The sequence below is a fragment of the Xiphophorus maculatus genome, chromosome 2, assembly GCF_002775205.1.
Source record: "Xiphophorus maculatus strain JP 163 A chromosome 2, X_maculatus-5.0-male, whole genome shotgun sequence".
NCBI classification, from domain to species: Eukaryota; Metazoa; Chordata; class Actinopteri; order Cyprinodontiformes; family Poeciliidae; genus Xiphophorus; species Xiphophorus maculatus.
The window spans coordinates 14,617,695-14,637,624 of record NC_036444.1 but is presented as its reverse complement, the minus strand read 5'-3'; the positions used below and the strand labels follow the sequence as shown (position 1 = coordinate 14,637,624).

Here is a 19,930-nt window from a genome sequence, read left to right as displayed (position 1 = left end):
GATTTTTGTCCAATTAGTTCAATTTAGATGAGGCCAGATTTTTTTTTTCAGCGGAGAGGAGCTCCTTTGACCCAATACTGAATTTTCCTGCTGTAGTGGATTAGCTTGACGTTTTGTACATTCAGATGGTATCCCACATACATTGGTTGTAATGAGTCTTTTCTTCTCTCTTTTTATTCAAGGCACTCTGCTCATTCTCCTGTGACCTCTGACATCAACAATGATTTTTCATCCATAAAACTGCAGCTCACTGAATATTATTCCTCATTTGGATGAATAACTATAAAGGTGTTTGGCAAAACCAACTATTATCCTCAATTTGAATTTAAGCAAGTTATCTTCACTAGGTGCCTAAATACCCTGAGTTGCTGCTCTTGGTAGAATTTCCATTTGTGTTAACAAATAACTGAGCAAGAATAACTTATAAAGTGGCCTGTAAGTTTATTTGACTGTCACAGTATGCAGTACTTATTAAATAGCAGAATATTCTCTCAATACCAGATCCAGATTAAAGTAGAAACAGAAGTGTTAAAATTAGATCTTTTATTAAAACAACAAAATAACACAACACAATTTTCAGTGGCATTTGTTTTAAAGCTTGATTGGCTTACAATAACAAAACCACTGTTCTTTGCATGAGATTGAAAGTGCTTATACAAAAGTGTTACAGTTCTTAAACAAAACAGCATTTTTCTAAAGTTCTTCCAGTACATTGCAGCAGCGATATTTTCAGGGAGCATCACTGACTGAATTTTTAAAACAGTGTTTATTTTACTTTATTTTTCTTTTCTGACAAAAAGCCCACGCACACCCGGATCTGCTTCAGGCAGAACATCAGAACCTTGCAGTCTTTTCTACAGGTAGTACTTTAGTTCAGGGACCCTCAAATCCGGACCTCGAGGGCCAGTGTCCCGCAGGTTTTAGATGCATCTCTTCTTCAACACACCTGAGTCAAATAATCAGGTTATTAGCAGGACTCTGGAGGCCTTGACTGCACTGGGTAGCTAATTCAGCCATTTGATTGAGGTGTTTGAGCCAGGGGCACATCTAAAAGTAGCAGGTCACCTGGCCTTGAGGCCTAGATGTGTGGACCCCAGCTATAGTTCTTTAGTGTACTTGGATTTTATTTCTTTTCATACTGAAAACAATCTGCAGCTGACAGCCCTCAATCTAGCTGTTTTACCAAGGTAGACTGACTCTCTACCACATCCTTATTTATAAAGTGCATTCAAGGAACTGACGGGAACCTTTTAGGAGCCAACATGCTTTTGTTGTCAACCCTCACTAAGAGCCCTTTTGGTGGCTTCATATTGAGCAGCACTCTGCCATGACTTCACAGCCTTCTCTAAGTCTGGTATAATGTTAGGCACAACAGCTTGCTCTGCAATAAATACCACTGTCTCCACCACCAACAGAAGGATCCATCCCAAAGCCCCCAGCCAGTAGGATCGGCCGAGGCTAGAGAAGTCTTCATTGTTAACCTGCCAGTGCTCATAGGTGAATAAAGACCAGCTAAGCAGGAAGAAGAAACCTGTGGACAGATGAAGTCAAATTAAGCTACATTAGTACTAAAAGAAAAGACATTACTTTCAAATATTACATGCTCACAGCCTCTAATAAGAGTTTGCATAGTGATGAAATGCAATTTCCCGGACAGTAAAAAGTCTCTTTAAAAACTGTTGCCCTGCAGGGTATGTAAATGAGCAATAACATGAAAGGATTTCTGTAGGTGTGGGTCTCATATGAACTGCATAAACCAAAAGGCTATTTGAAGGTTAGCTGAATGTGGGTGTTTTATGACATTTTTTTATAACTCAACATTATCAATGTGAAACATAGTGCAATATGTGTGTAAATGGATGGCAAAGCATAAAAGTACAGCAGCTTCTTTCTGCTCCCCGAAAAGTTTGCATTTTCGGATTTCCTTAATCGTATTGGTTATTGTAATTGAATTGAACAACATTCTGTTATTGGACTGAATATGAATATGGCTGAATATTAATATTAATATTGTGATTGACAAGAGTTAGACAGACTTGTTTTGATGACTTGTTTAAGATTTCTATTTATTTGATGATTTGCCATGTTTTTCTTTAGTTGTGTTTTATATTTTGTTGTTGATTCTTTCCTTTTTAATTATATTTTTTTTCCCCTGCCCACCACCTGGGCAATTGGGCAACTTGTAAATGAGATCTATGTAGCAAATGGATACTTTACATGAAGATTAATGTATTGGACAGAATATAATTGGGTCGAATCTGTGCAATTTGTTTCTAAAGTCTTAAGGTTTACTGAAATTACTTATGGTGTGATTTTGTCCTGTATCAACTATGCTGAGTTGCACTGAATTGAACTGAATTACCTGTGGAGGCCATGGTGAGGAACAGCAAAGTGGTGGGGAAGAGAGCCTGCCCGGCCATGAGGAGAGAGCGGGTGTTGGAGTAGGAGTGCACTGTCTTAGATGTCCAGCAGAGGGCAAACACAAGACACAGCGCTGCAGTGCTCAAAGCCATCAATAAAGAAATGACTCCAAATACTCTCTCTGCCTCTAAAGTTGGAAAACACAGAAGATTCAAAATGAAAAATGTTTAGTTAAACCATATTAATAATGATTAAAGCATGAAAAAGGTTTTCTGTAACAATCAAACCAGTTAATGATGCTGTTTAAAAATGTTCCTGGCATGAGGCTAGCATGTGCTTTTTTAAAAAGGAGCTAGTTAGTAAACAACTAATTTAGCAGCTAACTCTACAATCCCTTACTAATTTTTATTTTGCTCAAATTACCTCAGTGCTATTAAACTTTGGATTGTTATTTCCTTTGTTATTTTGTACAGTATAATCCTCATCAAGGGCCAGTGTGATTTGAAATGACCATGAAATTATATTATAAATTGGTTTAGATAAATAACTGAACAAAAAGAACTATGAACCATCTTCTCTTGTATTCAAATATTTATTCCAACTGCTTAAAACAAATAGAACACATTGAATTGTTGTTATATTGTTATAAATAATGTGTCTTTTGGCTATTTTGATTTTGGATAAACACTCATAATTCCCCCTCCCCCCACAAAAAAGAGAATATTTTAGTGGCAGTTTTTAAGAGTGTATAGCGTAGAATATTTTTGGTATTAATTAACCGGGTTATTTAGATAAACACACATGCTGCTCGTGGTTTGACAGCTGTGTGGCCTGCATTCCACTTTTCGTCACTCTGAACCCAAAAATTAAAAGTACTAAATGGAGTCTTACGCCACAGGAGGTTTTGTGTCAAGTTGTATCTACCAGATAGAAGTTTGATGGCAACAGCTGTTTAATAGCGCTACCTTAAGCAAATACAAAACATGGGTCCCTTATCTGTTCTTTAATAGAAAAACAAAGTGCTCTGAAAAGAACAACATCATACGGAGGCTGAAATAATTAAGAAATACAATTCAACGTGGTTTTCAAACTTTTATGGCACATTTAAAGTTTGAGGTGAGGTAAACATGGATGATTTAGCATCAAAACATTTTTTCAAGTATTTATTTATTTTTTCGAGTATTTATTTATTTTTTTTCATAAACCATTTTTGTTGTATTTCTATAATTGGTTTGGATAATTCACAGTTCAAGCATTCTGTTGCTATAAAATCATTTGGAGTCAAGGTTGAACTACGCTAACCTTAATCTGATCATTTTATATGGTTCCCCAGAAAAATAAAGTTAGATCTCGATGACAAAAACGAGTTCCAGCACGTCTCCCCCAGAGCCAGTAATGAGCATCAACAGATGCAAGGATACAATTCTCTGGTATGGGAGCAGGCTTAGACATGTTTACTACTGCTGGGAAGATATCCCTAAGTGTTCCTCTTCACATTTATCCTCACCAGTGACTGAGAAACAACTAACCAAGTCACCATAAGAGTGACTTTCAAATAAGCACCTATGTGCATGTTTATTAAGTTACTACATTCAGCTAAACCACAGTGACAGGCTTCAAAAGATTTCCAATGGATTAAAAATAATTTTTGCTCACCATATAAAGGAATGTCATCTCCATGCCTCTCCTGGTTGCTGCTGTTATTGTTGGAGATTAACCACCATCTTTTGTCTTTCAGCCAGTGTGGTGTGCAGATAGAGTAGCACACACACACACAACCTGTGAGTCCCAGACATGACTGAGCAAATCTGAAGCGGCTGATGGAGTCTCTGAGCTCAAGAAACTTCATTTTTACCAGACTGAAAGGGAAACAGAAAGCAGCAGGGATAAATAGCAGCTTAAAAAAGAGAAGTGTTTAAATCAGTTTAAACTGTAATAACCTACCTTGCTTGCTGGTAGAATAGATTCAAGAGTGAAGATGTGAAGTTTCGGTGAATGCTACTGTATCTACACAACCATGCAAACCCCTTCCAACAAGTTGGTATTGTGTCTTTACTGCTAGTGACTACAAGCCCTCTCTAACAGATCAAACCTTTTAGTGTAGCTCCACCTCCGCTGCAATGGAAACTCCCCCCTCGTCAGTTTAGAAATTTCCCCTGGAGTTCTCCACTCAGACCCACTTTAGAGAAAGTGAAAGCTGCTATTTAAGGAAGCACAGCTTGATTTGTTATTTAAAAAAACAGTATGGAAATTAAACATTTAAGGGAAGTTTAAAGTTGAGTTTAAAATCTGGGGAAACTTTGTAGACGCAGCAAAAATGTGAAACAAAAAAACATTTTGGCAATAATTTCCTGTAGAGATGTAACATTTTGACATATAGTGTGTGTGGGGGTGTCATCTGCTCATTATGCATGACAACACATAAGAGGAAATCCCACTCTCAGTTGTTACAGTGGATGACTGTGTTGACGCTGAATGCGTAGGTGACCTAAGAGGTCTCTCCTCCTCGTCACGTAAATACCACCCTTTCTTTTTCCTTCGCTGTAACGGAACGGCACCCACAGCCCACCCAAACAAAAACTTTCAGCAACTTGATACTGATTAAATTGTAGATTAAGAAAAACAGGTGCATCCAAATGTCATCAAAAAGTTTTTTGTATTTTAGTAATCCTATTCAAGTGGAACTCTATAATACAGATTAAATTCACAAAGAGTGACATATTTCAAGACTGTATTTTCGATCATTGTAGCTACTTCTTATTGTCAGAAATAACTCCCACAATAATTAAAATTAGAAATAAGTTGGTAACACTTTGACGGGTGTGCATAAGACTGACATGATACTGTCATAAGCAGGACATAACACCTGCCATGAACTTAAAGGAGTCTTTATGAATGTCTATGACTGTTGTCATGAAGTGCCATTCTTTAACTAATGACACTTTTAATGCAAAGTTGCTCTGAAAGTTGCATTAAAAGTCAATTAAAGGTGTCAACATTGAATTACTTTGCAAATAATGACACTTTAATGCAAAATTTGCACTTTTAATGGACTTTCAATGCAACCTTTAGAGCAACTTTGTGTCATTAATTCAACTTAAGTGTCATCATTTACCAAATTACACTTTAAGACAACAGTCATAGTCATTCATAAAGACTCCTTCATGTTCATGTCAGGTGTTGTCATGAGGTGTTGTCATGTTTATGACATTGTCATGTCAGTCTTGTGCACATCCCATCAAACAAAGTGTTACCAATAATTTTTATAGATATATCACTCTGAGATAAAAATGAGTTTCACCTTTTGAACTGAAATGCTGAAAGAAACATTTTGAATGATAACATATTAACATGTACCTACAAACATTTTTGTATTGTTTCATGGAAATGATAGAAAACCATGTGGATAATTTAATCCTTTATTCACAGATAATTGATAAATCATTCTGATTCATTTAATGGTGAAGAAAATAGAACTTGACTGTTTCTGGTTGACTGACTTTTGGTACTTACTTCGATTTTGAGAAATTCAACATTCTCACTATAGCTTACAAAAAACTATCTTTCTCATAGTAAGGCGTCAAGATGGGAAAAAAAAGAACTATGTTCCTTTTCACCCATCTGTCCTGGCCTTTCATCCACCTCTCTGCTTTATATCATTCACTGCTGATGTAAGCTGAGGCAAGCATCAGATATGACCCAGAGTCGGATGTCTTTGTCAGGCTTTTCAAATTAAACACAAGTGGGACGAAGGAAAAATAAGCACTGCCTCTTGAAATCTTTGGCAGTCGCATTCCTGTCTGTTTATCGAAAGCTTACTTTTTGGCTCTTTGCAGCAGAGACTTGAATACATCAAGAATTTCTGGATCCTCCCCATGAGACAGCACTGGAGTGTTCTTCTCCAGCCAATCAGACGAATGGATCTGATGCCTGAGAGTACCAATAAGGGAGTCCAGACCCTCTGCAGGCTTAGATTCTTGGCAGTCCAGCAAAAGAAACTCCTCTGCACCAAGCAAGCCTGTGTCAGGAACAGGGCTATCCCTCTCCTTCAGCTGGTCTGATGACTTGCTCTGGGGGGGTGATGTTGAATTAACAATAGCAGTGTTGTCTGACTCATCACCCCCCTCTTTTTCTGTCTTTTTACCCCCATCATCAGTTTCTTTAATTGAGCATGTAACAGAGCTGGTGTTCTTTTCCTTGGTTTCTCTCAAAGCCTCTTGAATTCGCTTTAGGCCTGAAAAGACATAAAACATCACTCTTATTCATCTATCATTTTATATTAGTTACAACCACAATTATCACTGTATGTTATTGGGGATTTATTTACTCAACCACAACAAAGAAGTGCATAATTGTAAAGATGAAGGAAAATTAAAAAATGGAAAGGTATTTCTTTGTGTGCTTATAAATTAAAACGTGTGGGTGCATATGCAATGAGCTGCCTTTGAATTTGAAATGCCAAACTAAAATCCAGTGAATCCAAATGCACTCAGGGCTCACTTAGCCTGGCAAGTGGAGCATTAATTTAAGAACTGACCAAGATGGCCAAGGTAATTCTAGAGGAGCTGCAGAGGTCCACAGCTCAGGTGGGACAAATCTGATCTTCATGGATCAGTATCAAGAAGAAAGCCTTAATAAATGTTTCATAAAATTTGCCACAACAAGAGCAACACAAAAGACAGATGTGGAGGAGAATGGTTTTATCAGATGGGAGAAAAACCTAAGGTACTGGGCTGCATGAAAGAGGACATGAATATCATCCATCTCCACAGTGAAATATGGCAGCAGCAGCATCATGATTAGGGCATGACCTTTCTTCAGCAGGGAAAGTGAAGACAGTCAGAACTGATAGAATGTACTTTTTGCATTTCCATAAACAGGAATTTAAACGAGGATTAAAATATTTTTGAAAGATAACAAGATACGTGATGCTTACAACAAACAGGTGACTACTCATTTTTTAAAGGTTTTACGTATCTGTAATATTGACTTTGCATTTTTGTCACAACATAGAAAACACAGCAGCACGGTGTTGCTTTAGTTCATTTTTTTAGGTATTATTTTTCTGTACATTTATCTTAAGGTCATACCAAAGCATTTCAATCTTAGGTTTGAGGTCTGAACTTTGAAAAGGCCATTGCAGCATCTTTTCTTTACTCTTCATTTTCAGCCTTTCAAACTGTAAATTTTATGTTTTTGATCATTATTTATCGTCTAATTTTAGAAAGACTTCATCTGTTGGTCTGATCTCCTCATTTTTTACTTTAGAATACTTTGGCAGAGAGGATTTTATAGTCAACTCAATGACTGCAATGTTTCCAGGTACTGTGGCTGTAAAACCAGTAAAAATTCTTACTCCTCAACCAACCTGTTTAACAGCTGTTTGACATGTTTGCACTAATACACTTTGTTTGGTTCTTACTAAACATGACTGTACTTTGGTCTTCTTTCACCTTTTTTTGTGTTTCTTCTGGGAACTCTTTCAAGGAAGTCCCAAAATTTGCATATTTAGTATGCTACGTGAGTCCTGTGAAGCATGACATTGGGTTCTTTTTTTTTTTTGTAAATTGCCTGAGATCTGTATGATTTGGCCTTGGGATAAATCTGATTGAACGTCCACTCCTAGAAGATTCCCACATGTCTCAAATTATTTGTTTTTTCCTTATAATATTTGTCACTATAATGATAGACATCAAATTGTTTATAAGTGCCTCTATAACAAGGATAATAGGCAGAAACAACTGCTTCTCACAACTGTATGCTCCAGAGCAGCAAACTGTCAGATCTCATGGGCTTATGGAGGCGGTCACACACATACGGATCAGTTAGCAGGAACTGGCTGCAACTTCTTCCTCCTAAATGTTAAGGAAGAATCTGGTGTGCTTACGTTATCAGTGTTTCCAGTTTGGCTTTTTAGCATATGGTTAATGAATGATGACAGCATTTAATCTTTTGTATATGCAAGTACATTTAAATTGTTTCTTGATCCATGTAACTCTGTACCTGAAAGAGGCCATACTTCATTTGTTCCCTAGCTGTATGCAGTTTATGCTTTCTTTTCACATTCTATAAATTATACAGCTGAAATATTAATGAGTGTGTCCATCCATTTTTACTAACACAGTGTCCAAGGTGTTTGAGGACTATCAGTATTAATATGTTTTTAAAGAAACAAACAAACAAACAAAAAAAGCTTATGAAACTGACCAAGTTGAAGTTGGGGTTGCTGGTCTGCAAAAACGATTCTGAACCATCCAGGTGTGGAGCATGAGAACGCCTGCCCACAGCTCAACAACACTTTGTGTTTGAGGAAACACCTCCATAGAGACAGCTCTTCCTCAAACGATGACTTGCTCAGATACTTTGGGACAATGAGACAAAAGTGAACTTTTACAACACACACACAACGTTGTCAAGCCTGAGAGAAAATGTGAATCTCTGCAAAGATAAAGGCATAAGAGACAATGACTCTGCAGCTTGTATTACCTTTCTAAGGTCAGCCCAGACATACAGGGCAGCAGGTCTGTCCAGGAAAGGGATACCTAGGCTTTGCAGCTCTCTGGTCAGGAGGCTGTGAGCATTTTTCAGCCTGCGTCGGTTTTCAGGCAGAAATTCATTGTTGATCCAGTCTGCACAGTCACAACACATACAGTTATGTTATTACTCTTTCTGCAACTTAATGTTAAACAGATCCGCATATTACTATGAAAGTCGAATGGGTAGATTAAACATTTTGTGTCTTTCAAATGACCTTTCACCAAACTTTGGTTCCGTTGTATTGGATCTTTTAGACATTTTCACGACATAGACCAAGCTGTTTATATGGCAGGAGTTTTCCAGTCAGTATTGGTGAATTTCAGTAGCAGCAGCACCACTTACATGTGGAGTACCATAAGGCACTATTTTAGTCCCCATGTTTTCTTGATAAACATTGCCTTTGTGTTAATTTTTTTGGAACTACAACATATTCTGCCACTGTTTTGTGGACAATCTTTAAATGTGAAGATGACAACTGTTGAGTCACTGAGAGACATATAGGAATGTGTTAATGATATTAACAAAATCAATCAAAATTCCTTGATCTTCATGAGAATAAATCAGAAGCAACCTAGTTTCTGAGGTTAGGTATTGTATTTCAGTCCTAAAAGCTTTGAGAAAGTAATTCATGCATTTGCTATAACATCGAACAGACTGGGGTAAATATTTCCATCTGAAGCTGACAGGAAGCAGGAAGTCGGAGCATATGCCCCCAGTGGTCGCCTAAGCTGACTTCCTGTCGTTGCATGAATGATTTTAAGACTTTCTGGTTCTGGTTTGTGGTTCTTATAACCTGTCTGATCTGCAGAATCTTTTGAAGCATCTTGTGTAATCTAGAACACTCAGTCAAGCAACCAGATTCTTATAGATGTGTTAAAAGACAAACTAAAACACATATGTGATTAAACTCTTGAAGTTATTACTAGAATTCCAACAAAATGGAATATGGCTATTTATATATTTACTACGCTATGTAATTATTTATATTCATGTGTTTTATCATATTCTATATCAGATTAATTAGATTTACTGTATAGTTTTTATTTGATATGATTTATTTCTCACTTTGTACTTTTCTAGGTTTCCTTTACACTTTCTTGGGTTTAATTGTTGCTGTGCTGCAACTTGGTGCGACTTCTGTTGTTCTTCAATATGACTAAAGTTAACATTGCCATTTCAATTAGTAAACAGCTTTTATAAATTATAATACACTTTTATAAAAGAAAATATTTCTGTTAAAATATACAAACACATTTTTGATCAAGTCATTGTCAACTATTATCTGTTCAAAAACAAACTTGTGAATCTTGGCTCATACCTCTGTCCCGGAGCAGCTGAGCCACCTGGTGCTGCAAGGTTCCAGGAAGACCGTGGAATGAACCCAGCTGAGCCAAAGCCTCCACAAGATCTGTATTCACAGTATACAAAGTTCCAATTCTGATTCCTGCCATTGCAAAGTCCTAAAAAGTAGAAGACATAATAACACAAAGCTGTGAGACTGGATACCCACAGAGGAACACTTTTTTATTCTGTACTGTCAGCAGGAACACAGAAGTCAGTCCTTGGCAGTACCTTGCTCATCCCCCACATCACATGCGTCCTCTGTGGGTCGGGCAAACTGAAATAAGGGCAAATCAGTGGGAGATGAGAGCATGTCCTCAACCAGAATTGTGATGATTAAGGTCCTAATACAGTAATCATGCAGAACCTCTCTATGCTGAGGACACTGTGAAAGGTGACAGATTCATCAAAGACCGTCAGCATGTACACCTCGTCTACAATGGCGTGCAGCTCATTTCTAAAAAGAGATGTAATAAAAAAAAATTAGTTATGCTTTTAATCACTATAAACAACAAAGAACATAAATGTAAAATAATGTATTGATTTCACTGCTGTCAGCGTAAAAGCCCTGAGATTTACTGTTGCTCCCATGACTCTTACAACAATATACTGGTGGTTAGAGAAGATGATAAAACCGTGTGACAAGCACTTGGTATTCCAAACACTGTACGAAGCACAAAATGGTTGTGCAGGAGGATTTACAGCAGGCTACAGTGTGGGATAACAGAGGGGTAAACACACCTTTTGGCGAACTCTAAGAAGGCAATCATTTCCTTTGGAGTGTAGAGCTCAGCCAGAGGATTGTGAGGGTTCATGAGAATAAGAGCTCTAATGTTCCACCCCTAAAAGAAGAGGGCTTTTGAGTACATATAAACTCCCTTAACATGCTGATGAGAAAATATCCCTTCCAATACATTTTTTTCAATTTGCATATGAAATGATTGTTTCACTGGCATACCTCTTGCTTTGCCTTTTTTAGCCCTGCTTCTAGCTTCTTTACAGTGAGGTGAAAGTGTCTGCTTTCTTTGCCATCAGCCTATGCAATAATAATAAAAGTAATGAGCAGAAGACAAAATAAAAAACACAGTTGAATCAAACAGCATCCAGTACAAGCTAGAGTGAGTAAACATGAACTGATGCTATATTTTAAATTTAAAATAACTGAATGAAAACAGATCCGTTTTCCTACCTCGCAATCAAGAGGAACATGGAAGAGTTTTACATCACTATACAAATGCACATCTTCAGTTATAACCCCATAGAAAGGAGTAGGAATAAGAATGGCATCTACAACAGAAAAAGACACTTATAACACAAGCCATATTTACATATATCAGTGACTTCACCACAACTTTTAATGGATTTTAGTGGGATTGAATGTGCTAGACCAACGTGTGGGCTGACTGTTTTTTTTTTACCAATTCTTTGCAAAGTAGATCAAACTCAATCAGACTCAAGTTTTCATGTTTCTTACATAGTAATATACTTTATGTACACGGCGGACAAAAAAACCCTTTCCTTTGTGCAGTTTTTTTGTATTCAGCTACATGCAGGTAGATGCAATATGCCTTTTTCAGCCCACCTTTAGGATCACAAATTACTGCAGCAATACATGAGAAGAGCGAACCACAGCCATTCATCACCACTACCTGAAAGAAACAACAAAATGTGAAAACAATGTGCTATGGAATACTTAAACTGAGCAAATAAATATGTGACAAACTCATCCAGCTACAAAGATAAAAAAAAAGATAAAACTTTTTTTCAAAATACAAATTAAGCATAATGGAATTTGGCACATAGTATATTTGTATGTATAGCTGCAATTGGGGTACACTGTCTGACTAACTCTGTAACTATATTGTGCAATACACTGAAAATAACTGTGTGATGTTTTTAAAAAAGGAAAAAATAATATAACTGGAATAAAGACAGAATCAAAATTAAAACTTAAGTATTTTAATGCGTAAGGATTTTTTAAAGTTATTAGTCATCACATACTTTCTGTTTTAGACTGGCATTTCCCTTCTTTCTTTCTTCTTTCCTTTCTTTCTTTCTATCTAATGTGTAAGTTCTGCTATTTCTAAGTGTATTTTTTTACATATCTGTCTTTACCTTTTTTGCAAAGCACTTTGCTGTACAATGCACTATAAATATCAAATGTTGAATGATTTTGTGCTATAATGACACTATACAAATGAATACAAATGAGTAGTTTTTACAAATGAATAATCTCTATGCTTTGTTGTCACTGAGTCAACAGAGAATTCCTCTGCATAACAAAGTAATCTTAAGCCAAACGTGGGACCATCTGTGCGAAAATCCTAAGGATCAAACTCAAATTGTTTTTTTAACAGTACTCATCCAAAACACAGTGCATCTTTAATGAAGTGGCTGAAAAAAAAAGATTCGCACAGTCGCATTATGGACTTGTAAAGGTTCAGATATCAACTGGATAAAAATGCTGTAGTACCACGTAAGCAGAAGTGTGTACATTATTGGTCAATGAACTTAAACACTAAAAAAAGATGACTGAAATTCACAAGACTAAATTTAGTAATACACTTTTCAGTGTATTGCTTTTAAGAGGGGGTTTTCCAAGTTATTGAACTATTAATAAGTCAATTCTTGAAATGTTTTGGGCACCAAATATCTTAGTGGTTTTATTACAAATAGGAAGTAATTGGGGGCTACAGTAACTCAGCATCAGAGTAGTAGGCCAAAGTAGAGGTAGTAAAGGCTCAAATTGCCGACTGTCTGCTACAAAAATAGGAAGAAATCTCAAACTTTGTGTGAACTTCAGGTTTCAGGTTAACTCAGGATTAGCTTAATGGAATAAGTTTTGATTTGGGGAAGAAAAGTTGCCAAACCTTACATCATCAAGTATGACGTGTTGAATGCAGTAATGTGAAGAAGAATGGTACCTGCCTGGGTGTAGTGTGTCAAGAGTAAAATTAGGCAGTGGAATCTGATCAAGACATGGGGATGTATTACAAAGTTGGGCTTAATGCCGTGGCATACAAAGACCGTTTAGACAATTTACACACATCATACTGCCACTACCATGTGTGTCTACCAACATTTGTTTATGCAGGATGTAATGCACACCTTGGAAAACATTCACCTTTGGCTCGCTAGCACAAAGAATATTTTTCCATAGGGTTGTGGTGATAAATAAGACACTTTTTTTGGCAAATGTCAGACCTACCTTGTGTGTTCTTATTGGACAGCAATGGCTTTCTCCTTGGAACTCGTCCAATGATGCTGTTTTGACCAGCCTCTTTGTTAAATTAGATTATTGTTACTTAAATTATTCCCTGAAAGGTTCACCACTGTGCCATGTTTTATGCATTGTGGATAACAACCCTCAATTGCTTTGCAACCCTTTACAGACTGATACACATTAATGACTTTGTTTCTCATCTCTTCATGAATTTCTGTGTATGATAGTCATGACGTGTTGCATTTTTAGATCTTGTACTTCATGTTCTCAGTCAAGGACTGCTTAAGTGATTCCTGATTCTACCTGGGGGTGAATATTGATTCTGAATTTATTGTTGTTCACAGTTAATTTGTGTTTGTGCAAGTAAGATGACTACTTTTTTACAAAGTGCCAGGTTGTTTAGACAACATTTATTCCCTCTGTAAAATAAATAATATTTTAGAGATTACTTCTTTATATCTATTTAGGTTATAAATGTCTGATATCAAACTTTAACAAAAACCCTGATGCTTTACTCACATTATCAGCTCTTAGTGGCTTGGGAGAGCAGCAGTGGTGAGACAGGAACTTTGCAACTTCTTCTCTGAGGCTAAACAAAGGAAGACAGGATTGAAAGATTATTATAAAATAAAGTTTTCTGGTGTTATTAAGGAAAAGCTTTAATAAGATGTTACTTTAAAAATGAGAACGAAAGTGCTCTGAAATGTCTTACAAAGCGTGCCCAGTCCAGTCTGCATACTGCAACAGGGATGGCTCAACATGCAACATGTCAGGCTTGGTTAGCTGTAACAAATTGAAGCATAATAATAGGAAGTTATTTAAAGTTACTGATAATCATATTGCTGTATGAGGCATGTGTGGTGGAACTTAAATATTTAGTCTCTATGATGGTGTAATCATTTGTACAATTCAACAAGTCCCAACTTCGTTACTTGGTACTTGGCTTAAATTATATTATTCTTCTGTTTTGGAGAAGCTTCAATGGTTCTCATGTGAAGGAAAATAGTCTTTTAAAAAATAAGGCAAAGTGGACTATGTCAAACAAGCTTTGAAGCTAATAATCCATGAAACAAGTTGTTCAATGTTCATCTTAGCTTAAATGTGACATCATTTCATGTTTTCTCCTCCTATACAGAAATATGCCCTCATTCCTACCATAAAAAATGCTCGATTCTCTTTGTGAATTTACTTTGTACAAAATTCCCTCCTCTGCAACTCCCCTTAGAGTTCTGGCACTGTGTCATTATGTAAGTGACAATATCATGTATTTTACTCTTTTATGAAGAAGATCATAGCATAGTTTGTTCTCACTGGTTCCCAAGTTGACAATGCCCTGGAAAAAGAAAACAACAGCTTAAGTATTATTTATGGTTTTGATTTCTCTTTATAGCACAATGCCTACTTACATCAGGATTGTCTGTTTGATGATGTTTGTCCGTTGCATACTGGATAAATCCCTCCTGGAGAATGCCTTGATTCTGTCGGATGCTGTTACCTCGGCTGGACAGGTACATGCTGCGGCCGGGAGCCTCTGCGCCGATCATTGTTGCCAAAACATCCTGTGACACTTGGCAGGTCTTGACAGATATGGGCTGGGACTTTTTGGTCTCCTGAGTGGCAACAGGTTGTGCTGTGGGAGCTTCTGGAGGAGGCTGAGATAAAGATGATGAGACAGCGGGGCCGGCAGTGGCCAGCGGAGGACTTGACAGATGAGCCAGAGGTGAGACGGGACTGTCGGATGGCGTGGTGGCAGGGGCCCCCTGTGTGGTGGCAAACAGCGCCCCTGTGAGCATAGTGAACAGGTGGAGCTCGTGCTGCCGCTCCTTTTCTGCCCTTCTCTCCTCCCTCTGCTCCCTGCGTTCCTCAGCCTGGAACTCTCTCTCCAGCCGGGCCTCTTCCAGTGAGAGAAGACGCTCCTCTGCAGACTGCTGCCAGCTTAGGAAGCTGACCAGAGCTTTGTCAAGGCTCTCCCTACCACCTGATCTGCCACATGACGCCCTGCCACCCCGCCTACGCTTCCTTTGTTTCACAGAAGTTGACCCGTGAGGAGTCTCACTGCTGGGCTGCTCAGATGTTTCTTGCATCACAGGACCAATGTGAGTGGCAGATGTAGCAGAAGCATTCATGTCCCTAAAACCTGAAAATATAAACATATAAAATTACTTTCTAGCACATACATGAAAAAATATAAAAACTAAATATAATAAATTTAGTAAAAAATTATTATATTTAGTTTAATATTATAAAATATTATAAAAAATATTATAATATTTGAATATTATAAAAATTTTGTTTTTATAATAATATAAAAACTGAAAAATAGATGAACATTTTATTGCAGTGGCAGAATCTCACACAGATTTCTGTCTGTTTAAATCCATTCACTTGAGAACATTTATTCAGTGAAGAACAAAAATGGTTTCAATAAAAATCTATTTAGGCTAAACCCCAAGTTTAATCAATATATCAGAAGAAAGCTGATATGCACAACAAGAGAACACATAGAGCAGTGGTGAACCCTGTAGGAGCAGCATCAATGACTCATTAAGGAGGTCACAAAAGGTTTTGACGTAAAAATCACTGTTGAAAAGAACACAAAATCCAGTTTGCCGAAAGAATTATGATACTGATCAAAAAGACTGTCAGGAAATATTATATGAACCAATAAGATAAGATGGACATTCCTGGAAGATAGTGGCCCCGACAAATCTTTTATAAAACTAACACAACATTATTGAAAATTAATTTTATACCGACAATCAAACATGGTCGAGATAGTGTATACAGCAGGAATATTACCCAAACCACACTAGCTCAAAAAGACCAAAATGAAGGTTTTCGAGTGGCATAGCCAGAGTCTGGGTTTAGTTATCATGATCTTAAACAAGCTGACCATGCTTGAATGCACACAGTGATGTTACCAGATATCACAAACACTTGTTGACACTTTCTGCCACAAAGATTGAGAAAAACATATATTCGGTTTAGAATTTAAATTATTTTTACCGAAGTATTTTTTCATAACACTATTGATGCTTTAAGAGTACCAGGGTTTCGACCTCTCCCCTGAAGTCCCGAAAAGAGGGTCAAAAGACCTGAGTCCAAACTGACGATTCTGATGGCTCAAATTAGCATCCCTTTTTCAATTGTAAACGTGGCCATTGGCCGTCAGGCCAGAAAGGAGGAGTGGAAAATCATGCAAAACTGGTTATAGCTAAAATAACCAAATATAGCTAAAATCCTTCAGGTCAGTCGACCCGTCTCTGGGCTCCAAAGGTAGAAATGTTAACATAGGACCCTTCTCTGGTACTCACAGTGTTAAATGTTTGTGTGAGAGCATGCTACTTCAATAAGAGATACATTTATTTTAAGGTGTTTTGCATAGCTTTACAAGGAATGCTAACATACTGGTCCACATTTGTAACATGCTTATTTTTAACAGTGGAGATAATATTGGTTTTATTTGCCTGAGGGTGAGATTCTTGTATTAGGTGAGGTTTCAGGTTGACCCAATGTGTCCTCTGCGTCCAGTAGAGACTGCCCATCCGTCTCCTGGTCATCCCCTGAGCCATAGTACATCTCAGGTGGTGCCACCCCTGAATTCAGGATGTTCCCCTCAGCATCCTCACACTTTATGTCCAGGGGATCTTCAGCTTTAGGTGGCTGGCCGAACAAAAATCCACCTGAGGATGAAGGGCCAAACGAGCCAACTGGAACTCCCTGCAGATATGCCTCAGACCCGCATGAGCCCTGGAACACCTGCTGAGCTACCACGGCTCCCCCCAAAGAGGAGTAGCTGACCGCCGGACGGCTCGCCAGCACTCTGTCCATCACGTCATAGAACTTCCAAGTCCTCATCTTGTGGTTGTCTTTGATACGCCTATATTCCAGCTTCATCTTCTTAATCTTCTCCCTGCATTGGTCGCCCGAGCGGTAGATGCCCTTTTCGCGCAAGATGTGTGCGATGCGGTCAAACACGCGCTGGTTGCGCAGGGAGCTCTCCAGCTCGATCTGCACGGACTCGTCGGACCAGAGCTGCAGCAGCTCCACGATCTCTGGATCTGTCCAGTTGCTGCCTCTTTCGTACCTCCTGGCGCGGAAGTCCATAATGCTAAGTTATAATGGGACGTATTCTGCAACACAGGAGATGCTCCTGTTTTAACTTTTAACAGCGCCGGGAATCACTGATATATAACGGTATCATTGGTAAAGTTGGTTATTCCCACCGTGTGTGCCTACACAGTAACCACGTTTGCTCTCTCACCTCAAATTAAAAGTGCAGCTCTTCGATAACATATTGTTGTGGTGCTGTCAATCTGGTGTTACGTCACGGCTCATTGACCCGATTTCCGTCGGTTCGGAACGGCACGGCTTTGTTCAGCGCGTGTTAGAATGCACATTTGTTACTAATTCTGTAACAATGTTGCAGAATTTGACAACACAGACACAGAGATATCTGCATCCGGGTTGACGGCACATGCGTGCTGTCCTTATTCCGGGATAACTTTGGCTCGTGTTAACTGCAAGGGGCTGCTGGAAGCAGCCTGTGTTTCATTCGTACCAGGCTGAAAAGGGGTAGACACACACACGCACACGCACACAGCACCTCGAGCTAGACACTGAAAGCCATGAGTTATGGCCCCCCCTACTGTACGATGTACTGCTCTTCCAGTGTAGTTTTAATATTCAACCACAAGATGACAGTAGCACACAGCGTCTAAATATGTTGCACTTCGAAGGAGTGCGTGTGTTTTTATCATGGGCGTCGCACGGAAATTACTTAAAAGGATAAAACAAAAACAGCCAAAATCAAAATATGTTTCATAATCTTACCTGCATGGATTACACAGTGGTATTTGTTTTACTATAATTATTTGTAATTATTTTTCTCACCTGCTTAAAATCATGAATTGTTAGCAGTAGCAGTAAAAGTCAGTTGAAAGTCCGGATAGTATGTCAACTTCGCCCTCATGTTGCGAGTTGCAATTTTATTGAAACATTCAAACTGTACAAGACAATTTAGTTCCAAGAGTCTTTTCAAGGCTTGTGATTTTTATTTATTTTTTATTTATTTCTTTTGCCATATATTATTCTTAATATAGCCTAAAATACCATGGGTGCACGGAAATCAACATTTTCAATCAAACCTGCAGCAGCTTCCAAGGCAAACTTGCCACACACAATATGGTAGACCCGCTGCCGTATCTTTTCTGCTGGGCAATTCATCTAACACGGCATCCACTTGCTATAACGAAAGCATCGAGATTTCATGGCGAAAAAGCTTTTGGCCGCCCCTCTGAGCGAGTAAGGGGAGACAAACCAAGCGTACAAGATAATCCACTTGCCTCTGAACGTGACGTATTTCCGTGAGAAAGGAGGTTTGTGGCAGTTTGTTGTCATCTCCATCCAATGGTGAACCGCTACATTGTATCGGCACGGAGTCCTATTTCACCCGCAATTTTGTTTGATATTATTGATACTCGCGTAACACATCCAGCAAAAACAACTTATTGGGTTGCGGGAAACCTTCAAAAAATGGAAAGCGACGGTTGAAGTTTGTTGTTGAAATATATAATCATGGTGTTGTTAAGTTGTTTGCGAACGACAAGCAAGAAGGGAGAGTTTAATTGATGACTTCTTGGAGGAAAATGGGTGCGTGCGGATAGCACAAAAAAAAAATAATTTCCTGAAGCAAGTGAAGGGAATGAATGTAAAGTTGGGTAGTTAACGCACAAAAGAAAGGAAGAGAGAGGGGAGTCTCCGCTTGGAGCGAGGAGGAGGAAAAGGAAAATGAGGGGAGCATGACGGCTCTGTCCTCATGGCTGTTATCTGACTTTCTGAGGTAATTGTTTTGACTTTTTGTATTTTCTCGTAGTTTTTGTGATGTCCACGAGTGCGGTGTGTCATACGCAGGGAGGAGAATAGAAGCAGAGTGGGTGGGAACACAATGGGAATATTTGCAGAAAGCGTTGCACGATCTCTGCCAGCAGTCTTCACCAGTCCTCCCAGTCAGGTGAATTTTCCCAGTCTAAGACACCGGGGACCTTGTTAAATGCTGCATAGGTGGACTTTATTACCAGTAGAGTAGCATTTTTCCGACTTTGATTTTTGATTTGTGATGCCTTTTTCATGAAGTTTGCAGTTGGTAAGAAATTCCTTTTATCATCCAAATTAAAATTGTCTTCATTTGATCTATACTTTAAACTTTTACTCTGTTTTCCTCCTTTCTCTTTCTCTTGTATATATTCTGCCTGCTTGTTTTGGTAACTAAAGTTGTCATCAGAAACCGGTTATGAAATGCAAACATTACCAAGTTGTTACTTGAATTTCTTTATTTTTTGTGACACTTAAACTGAGGTGGTTCAGTAGTAATTTACTTTACTTTTTACATTTAAAATGACAAAGGCATGAAATCTCTGACAAAGAAAAACCTTTACACCTGAGCTCACATGTTTTATATATTTATCC

The 19,930-nt window shown here is 38.2% G+C and overlaps 3 protein-coding genes across 4 annotated transcripts in view; 1 reads left to right on the top strand and 2 right to left on the bottom strand.

Moving 5' to 3' along the window:
* Nucleotides 1-534: 534 nt before the first annotated feature.
* LOC111610542 lies at nt 535-5,235 on the bottom strand. The gene is made up of 4 exons (XM_023345100.1): nt 4,306-5,235; nt 4,018-4,220; nt 2,363-2,548; nt 535-1,531 (listed from the first exon to the last, which is right to left on the bottom strand). The coding sequence occupies exons 2-4, from the start codon at nt 4,208-4,210 to the stop codon at nt 1,275-1,277; spliced, it is 636 nt and encodes a 211-aa protein (XP_023200868.1). The 5' UTR covers nt 4,211-4,220; nt 4,306-5,235; the 3' UTR covers nt 535-1,274.
* A 529-nt stretch (nt 5,236-5,764) lies between these two features.
* LOC102217603 (1-aminocyclopropane-1-carboxylate synthase-like protein 1) lies at nt 5,765-17,972 on the bottom strand. Its single transcript, XM_014469965.2, has 15 exons — nt 16,930-17,972; nt 14,869-15,599; nt 14,736-14,795; nt 14,175-14,245; nt 13,982-14,051; nt 11,822-11,888; nt 11,429-11,526; nt 11,198-11,275; nt 10,981-11,081; nt 10,607-10,696; nt 10,471-10,516; nt 10,217-10,358; nt 8,848-8,990; nt 8,569-8,722; nt 5,765-6,595 (listed from the first exon to the last, which is right to left on the bottom strand). Exons 1-15 carry the CDS (start codon nt 17,567-17,569, stop codon nt 6,177-6,179), a joined length of 2,910 nt encoding a protein of 969 aa, XP_014325451.1. The 5' UTR covers nt 17,570-17,972; the 3' UTR covers nt 5,765-6,176.
* Nucleotides 17,973-18,840: 868 nt separating this feature from the next.
* furin (furin, paired basic amino acid cleaving enzyme) overlaps nt 18,841-19,930 on the top strand; it is a 134,450-nt gene continuing 133,360 nt past the window's right edge. The window contains exon 1 of one of the 2 annotated variants that reach the window (XM_005802242.2): nt 18,841-19,304. The gene's annotated coding sequence lies outside the window, so the exon portion shown is untranslated. Of the gene's footprint in view, nt 19,305-19,336; nt 19,608-19,930 lie in introns of those variants that run through there. The other variant, XM_023348700.1, reaches the window with a different exon arrangement.

Bases quoted from the DNA above. Each gene is read 5' to 3' on its own strand.
- LOC111610542 (XM_023345100.1), bottom strand. From the start codon at position 4,210: ATGAAGTTTCTTGAGCTCAGAGACTCCATCAGCCGCTTCAGATTTGCT. The intron at 2,549-4,017 runs GTGAGCAAAAAT...TTCCAACTTTAG, and splicing joins AGATGACATTCCTTTATATG to AGGCAGAGAGAGTATTTGGA. The intron at 1,532-2,362 runs GTAATTCAGTTC...ATCTGTCCACAG, and splicing joins CCTCACCATGGCCTCCACAG to GTTTCTTCTTCCTGCTTAGC.
- LOC102217603 (XM_014469965.2), bottom strand. From the start codon at position 17,569: ATGGACTTCCGCGCCAGGAGGTACGAAAGAGGCAGCAACTGGACAGAT. The intron at 14,246-14,735 runs GTAAAATACATG...AATTTGTTACAG, and splicing joins ATGATCTTCTTCATAAAAGA to CTAACCAAGCCTGACATGTT. The intron at 8,991-10,216 runs GTATGAGCCAAG...GTGACTGTGCAG, and splicing joins TCAGCTGCTCCGGGACAGAG to ACTGGATCAACAATGAATTT.